Source organism: Nematolebias whitei, chromosome 22 (genome assembly GCF_014905685.2).
Source record: "Nematolebias whitei isolate Nwh7 chromosome 22, NemWhi1, whole genome shotgun sequence".
Classification (NCBI taxonomy): Eukaryota; Metazoa; Chordata; class Actinopteri; order Cyprinodontiformes; family Rivulidae; genus Nematolebias; species Nematolebias whitei.
Window position 1 is genome coordinate 3,185,842 of NC_056519.1, and position 7,251 is coordinate 3,193,092.

Consider the following 7,251-nt stretch of genomic DNA (forward strand, 5'->3'; position numbering starts at 1 on the left):
CTTCTTGGGTTCCCTCGCAGTACTTGTTGGGTTCCCTCACAGTACTTCTTTGGTTCCCTCGCAGTACTTCTTGGGTTCCCTCGTAGAGCTTCTTTGGTTCCCTCGCAGTACTTTTTGCATTCCCTCTCAATATGTTTTGGTTCCTCCACAATGATTTTTATGTTCTTGCACAAAGTTTTGCTTTACCACACAATACTTATTGCGTTCACCTGCAGTAGCTTTTGTGTTCCTTCACAATGTTTTGCATTATGTTGGAAAATATTTTGCGCTCCATTGCAATATGTTTTTGGTTTCTCACAATACTTTTTGCGAGGAAACACTAAACTCATAGATTTCGCTCGCGTTGCTTCTTGTGTTTCCTCACAAGAGCTTTTGCGTTTCCTCAAATCCTTTTACGTTCACTTGAAACATATTCCTGTATTATCTTATAATATGTATTTAATTTCTCTACAAACTATTTTGTGTTCTTTGCTATACTTTTTGTAGACCCTCACGATACATACCTTAGACTCTGAAGTACCGGTAGGTAAGCCAATACCTCATTTTCATAAAGAACAATAAATCCAATGCAACACACTCATTTTATTTAAATTAAAGAGTGGATAGTTGCACTTTTGTTCAGGCTCTTTTGTCGCCTCAATAACTAAATGAGCTCCTGTTTCAGATTGATGTTGTATTATGTTGTCTAATGTGCGAGTGACCAGACTGAGCTGTATGTTCCTGACACACCAAAGTTTATTAAACTTCATAACCCCGCAGGGTTGAAATACGACAAAGTATGTTCTCTTTTGTTTTAATATTTGCAGTCTTCTTCATCGTGCTCGTTTGTTACTTTTAACTTTCATCTAGCCTTTTTATTTGTTTAGCTTCTTCCAGCTTTTTGATACTTTTCACTACCCCATCACAACAAATTGCTCTTTTGCTACTTTTACTTGTCTTTTTCCTATTTTGAGATTTCAGCTAACATTTTAGTGTTTGAAGCTTTAATTTAGCTAATTTTAGCTAGTCTTTGATACTTTTAATGGGTCTTTTTTTTTTTGCTTTCAGGCAACCTTTGGCTATTTTTTACTTAACATTTTGTTATTTTAGCAAACATTTTTCTACTTTTGGCTATTAACTAGTGTTTTGCTCTTTTAGCTGGCATTTTAAACACATGAGCTCCCACACACATACAGTATGTTACAATAGCCTGGAACCACACTTTATTTTTTTGTCCAGTTTAAATGTTACTAAATAATAATTAAAAAAAAAAACTTCCAATCAACATAAAACAAATAAACAAATAAAAAATACAGAAGTTGAACTATTTTTTTACATTTATCACCTAATAATGTATATTGAAATAATCACAGTTGAAATAATCAAAGTTGTAAAGTTGTTTTTGGTGCAATAAATGTTTCAATTCACACTGTACAGATTTATAGCTTTTATATTTATTTTAAATATAATCTTTTTAATAAAAAATAGTCATATACCCATAAAAATTCAATGCATTTAGTAGTATTTTTTTTAAATGAATGAAATGAGTATAACCGTAATTAAAGTTTAATATTTGTAAATTTGAATTAAAAAAATCAGCCACTTTTCATGGGGCTGCTATATAAAACTGACCTTCAGGTGGCAGCAGAGAACTACAATATGTTTATTCTGCCGGAATTTTAAGCGACGAAGAAGAAAGACTGCCAAACCTCGTGAAGCGGGAATCAACTTTTTCCCAGCATGGACTGGTAAATCTCACAATTTTAAAACCTATAAACGTTTTAGACGTTTTCTTATTTCTGTATGATTATTATGTTTTCTACTCGGCTTCAGGTGATTCTGTTGTGCTAGCAGAAGCTAACGATGCTAACGCTCCCGTTCACTATGAATGCAGATGCTAACCGGCTAATTTCTGTTGACATGACGAACTGGAGTCATTTACAGTTCGAATTGAGATTTAACTGGAATTTATACGAGTTAAGAGACCGAACAGCGTACACACAGAAGTGCTGCTTATCCTAGATAATGGCATAAAATGGTAGTTTTTTTAGTGTTAACAGAAAGGTTGAAACTAGCCTCCTCTGTGCACAAGCATCTAGTTTGTTCTTCAGAGTAATGTAATCTGTAATATAAATATATGACTACTAATGTTTTTATTTTTGCATCATTGTGGTATAAATACCACATAAAATTCAAAATCACGTGTCAAATTACTAATAAAACATGAACACACAAAGTTGTGGACACTGACAGTGTCTGAACTTTTTGTTTTAGGAGCTCAGGTGTGCAAATGATTAAAACTTAATTTTGATTAGATGAAATCTTCATGAGACAAAATCAGTTTTGTGTTTATTCCCTGCCATGATTAAAACTGTTTGTGTAAATGTAAACAATAAATGTCATGTTGAAACAAAGTACCTTAGGGAAAAGATGTTTGTAAAGCCGACGTCTTTCTTTGTGATTTGAAGGGGTCAGAAGGAGCTGCTGTCTCCGGTGGTCCGAGACGATGAAGTGACGGTCGCCGCTCGCAGGAGGAAGAAGGTGGCCTGTATCCTCCTCCACACTCGGTGTTTGTGTTGCTGTGAAAACAGACGAAAATTATTAATCTGAAAGACTTTAGGAACAAATAATGTCTAATGTTTGGAAGAAGTGTGGTTGCTTTTGTTTTGTTTTGCCAGCACTAAAAGTAAAATACAGCTACAGTATTAATTCTGCACAATTTAGAGGTGGATAAGTAATCGGAGAAGATTTACTGCAGGGTTCCCAGCTACTCTGGAAGTCAGGGAAAACCTGGAGCACGACTTTCACATTTTCCAGGCAGGAAAACTCAGGGAATTTGAGAAAAACATGGTATGTGAACGCTGATCTACTGGTTAGATGATGATCGTTCATGTATTCATGCTGGTTTTCATGCTGGTATTCCAGTATCGTTGAGTCCATGCTGTGCTCTTACAGTGTGCCCATTTGTAATCCCTTTTATAACTCGTGACGTTCAACCGTTAAATCACTGCTACTTTTGTTTCATAAAATGCGGGGAACCCTGCACCGACTCCAATGTTTTAAAAACATAAAATCATAACTTTATAGATGTTAATTGAATGTGCTGCAAATTAAAAGGTCTGTGATGCAAAGTCGAAAAAGTAACGTGCTATGCGTCGTCATCATTGTATGTTCCCATGCAAAGATGAAATTGGCTCTGCATTTAACTCATCACACCTGGGATACACCCAGGTGGAGCAGTGGGCAGATTTGTAGGCGCCCGGGGAGCAATTCGAGATTGGGTGTCCTGCTCAGAGACACCACGAGATGTGCAATGACCGGGAATCGAACCCAGGACCTTCAGTTCCCGAGTCGGCTGCCTTGCCCCTACACCATCTCACCCCCTAATAGTCTGGGTACAATTTAAAAGTAGCAGATCAGTAGCTAAAACCTAACTCTTGCTAAACACTAAATGCATATTAAAGCTAAAAACAGCAAAAAGTTAAAGCTAAAAGTGGCAAAAGACTATCTAAATATAGTAAAATGGCAGCTAAAGTATGAAAAGGGGAGCTGAACGTAGTAAAAGGCTAGCTGGCAACTAAAAGTAGCAAAATGATACCTAGAAGCTAAAAGTAGCAGGACAGTTGCTTAACACTAAAAACAGCTAAACGTTTGCTAATAGTTAAGTTGCTGAACAATAACTAAAAGTAGAACAGTAGGTATGATCTTAAAGTAGCTAAAAGCAGCAAAACAGTAACTAAAAACTATAAGTAGCAAGAAGCTAGTTAAACAGTAAATGTAGCTAAAAGCTGGCCAAAAGCTATAAGTAGTAAGATGCTAAGTAAAGGTAAGGTTCAAGCTAAAACTTAGCAAAAAGCTAGCTAGAAGCTAAATATAAAAATAGCTAAAGCCTAGCTAAAAGTTGCAAAAGCCTCGCCAATAGCTAAAAGTGGTGAAAGCATAGCTAGAAGAAGCAGAATTGAAGCTAAAACTAAACGTCTCTAAATAAGACAAAAACAAAGGCAGTTTGCTGAAACTGATTTTAAAGATTTTTGAAGATGACGTGACAATGTCCGATGCATTTCTGTGGGGAAAATAATTGTAAAATTAAATATTTTTAAAAGTATAAAAGCTACAAAAAGTAACACTCATACCTTAATCTTGTGAATGAGCCGACCGTTTTGATATATGAACAGATAAAATGGCCCAAAGAAGTTGGACTGTTAAAAAAAGCATCATAAAGTAAATAAACAAACTGATTGATTACTCTGACTGTCACGGCGATCGATACTTGAGTGACGTTAGCATCGTGAGTTGTTGTTTTCTTGACGCTGTCTCAGTCCCATCACCCAGCAGCGACGCCTCTGTTCCCATGGTAACGCCAGCCCGGTCCCTGCTGAGGAACACCCCGGCCTCTCTGTTCAGACAGACTGGTAGAACAGACTACATGACGATCAAACCGTTTCATATTTGGTCACGTCAACATGTTGATCTCATGTCTCTGCTGTCTCGCAGTAACTCCCAGAGTTCCAGATGTTTCCTCCATTTTGGCGTCGGGAGTTCGGACACCTCGATTTGCGCACACGCCCCGAAATGCTTCGAGTAACGTGGTGAGAAACGCACCCGCGAGGAAACTTCCTCTACTTGTTCTTGTTAACTGAAGGTAACTGCGTCTGTTCAGTATTTGGACGACAGCGACTGGACCAACAGCTTTTACGCCTCCCCCACGTCCGGGGTGGAGAACACGAGCTTCTTCAACGACGACGTGGCCAACCTGAGCTCGGCGCTGCTGAAGGAGGACGACCCTGGAGAGGCAGGTGGGTGAAACGATCCCCTCGGACCCACACCTGGTACTCGTCACCGTTAACAACACTCTCTGATTTCTTCAGCGGCCGCCAGTCTTTTCCCAGAGTTCCTTGCTTCCTTTTTGAAACACTCTTCTTCTGCGGTGTTTGAGCTGCTGGAGGATTATCAGAACATCTGCCAGGAAAAGGTGGGTGTGAGAGACTTGTTTATTTTATTCTGTTGTAAGTGCCGGTAAATATTTACCTTCATTTGTACCAGAGGTCATCAACAAAATATTCATGGGGTAGAGTCCCTGGGCTGGAGACGACAAATAAAACCACATCTGCACAAACTCCTGGCAAAACTTTGGACCAAAATTCACCAGTTCTCTCACATATTGACACATAACGCAGCTCTGATGCTCTATAGAGCTGCAGAAACTAGACAGAGGTGGTTTTAAAAGACTATGGGCCTTTTTTTATTATTTTATTTTAAGCCATGTTGAAAATTGACCGAAGCGAGACCCTAAAAAACCTACAGAAGAAAATTTCTGAAATAATTTGAAAATTGCTGCAGAAATGCAATCAGAGTTAAAGAAATAGATTAGATCTTTTTAAGTTGGGTTCTACTGAAAGATAATAAAGAAAGCAGTTAACATCCTACCTGCTGCAGATGGCTCTTAAAATGACCTCAAACAGGTCAGGGTGCCGCTTAAAACAACTCGTCGCAAAAGATTCATAGCAGTCGGTCCGAATTCTACTTTATAAGCCTTTACACGGCATCAATTTCACAATAAAGTTATTTAGGCTGCAATATTCCTGCAGGAAGCTGCAGCTACTGATGTCCATATAAATAATTACACACGGCACAAAACGTGAGGAACCGTGGTTGCAACAATGCTTCCTGGCATCAAATCTTGAAAGCCTGTTCATTTCCTCTTAAATTGTGCTACACTTGTTAGGACACTACATTTGTGGGTACCCCAGGTGCTAACGAGCAGCAGCTGCTGGTAATCTGGGGCTGAGCTCTCGTCCCCACAGAGGGGGGCTCATCGGAGACGACCTCTGGGGGATGGAATGGCCTGCGTGCTGTCCTAACTTCAACCCACTGAACACCTGCGGGATCGGCTTGTTTGTGCTGTTCGTTTCTGAGTGACTGCGTAAGGAGGAGGTGCCAGGCTGTTTTAGCTGTATATGGTCCTTCCGCATGCTACTGAGACCCCTGAACAGTAAAATATTTATTACCAGGAAACATTGTTGCAGCAAAGAAATAATACCAAGCACAAGTTTACTTTCTTTTTGTGCTTCTATGATGTAAAATAAGATTGATGTAAAGGTTAAATCGTTGAGATTTGAGTTGTTTCTGGAGTCGAGCAGCTCACTTTGGTCTTGGCCACATCCAGTCTGACGGTTTTCCAGACATCTGCTGTCATAAATACTTTATTTTTGGTATAAATGGGTTAAAAAAAAAAAACAAGATTGCATTATAACCGGACGTGCTGACCGTGTTCAAGGTGGACGTGCTGCAGTCCATGGTGCTGAGAGCGGGTCAGAACAGTAAAACGGCAGGAGTCCGCTGGCTGCTGCAGCAGGAGAACTGCACCTGGAGGCTCGTCGCTTCGCTCTACAGGTACCGGACGGACGGACGGAGCGAACGGCCGCTGTCTCGTCTCAAATTCATCTCATGTTTGTTTCTGCAGGGATCGAGTCCAGTTGGCGCTGGAGGATGACATGATGATAGACATGGTTGTAAGTATAGTCGGCTGCTGACAGTCGGACGCATTCTTTACGTTTTTTTTCATGATAAAATAAAATCATGAACGTTATCCTTCTGGCTGGTTTTAACAATGAGCTGCGATTCAGCACTTATCGCTTTTAAACGTTTACTTGAAGGAAAAGCACTGGGTAGAAAATGGTTTCTGAATCCACTTTGCTTTAACCTGTGTGGTGTGACTGTATTCGTGTTTGCAGGATCCCAGTAAGAGTGAGAAGTTAGTGGTGGAGCAGCTTTTTCAGAGAGATGCCGTCATTCGACAGAGTCAGGTAAAACCCGCTCCACGAACGAGACGTTTCCAAGACGTTAACCGGAAGAGATGAGAGGAAGTTTGTCTTTGATTAAAAAAAGTGACGCAAAGATTTAAAATGTTCATAAAATTTGGATTAAAGACCTTCATCATCGTGGACGTTCAACTAGTCTGACGTCACTGAGTAATATTTAACTGAACCTGACTATAACCTGGTTCTGTTAACTACAACTCCTGTAGACTTGATAACAAAAGGCTAGCTAAAAGCCAAACATAGCAAAGGGCTAGCTAAGAACTCAAAGAAAAGGCTAGCCAAAATTATCAAAAGGGTAGCTAAAAGCTAAATATATTGAATGGTTCGCTAAGAGCTAAACGTCTCCACGGGCTAGCTAAGAGCTAAACGTCTCCACGGGCTAGCTAAGAGCTCAATGTCTCAACGGACTAGCTAAGAGCTAAATGTCTCAACGGGCTAGCTAAGAGCTCAA

General features: G+C 39.7%; 1 protein-coding gene across 1 annotated transcript in view; it reads left to right on the forward strand.

Moving 5' to 3' along the window:
* Positions 1-1,650: 1,650 nt before the first annotated feature.
* The window catches only part of nup107 (nucleoporin 107), a 15,099-nt gene continuing 9,498 nt past the window's right edge, over positions 1,651-7,251 (forward strand). The window contains exons 1-9 of the mRNA XM_037695990.1: positions 1,651-1,727; positions 2,448-2,527; positions 4,299-4,391; positions 4,474-4,568; positions 4,640-4,775; positions 4,848-4,951; positions 6,257-6,372; positions 6,443-6,491; positions 6,714-6,785. Of these exons, the coding sequence (XP_037551918.1) occupies positions 1,720-1,727; positions 2,448-2,527; positions 4,299-4,391; positions 4,474-4,568; positions 4,640-4,775; positions 4,848-4,951; positions 6,257-6,372; positions 6,443-6,491; positions 6,714-6,785 (753 nt within the window). The 5' untranslated portion in view covers positions 1,651-1,719. The remainder of the gene's footprint in view (positions 1,728-2,447; positions 2,528-4,298; positions 4,392-4,473; positions 4,569-4,639; positions 4,776-4,847; positions 4,952-6,256; positions 6,373-6,442; positions 6,492-6,713; positions 6,786-7,251) is intronic.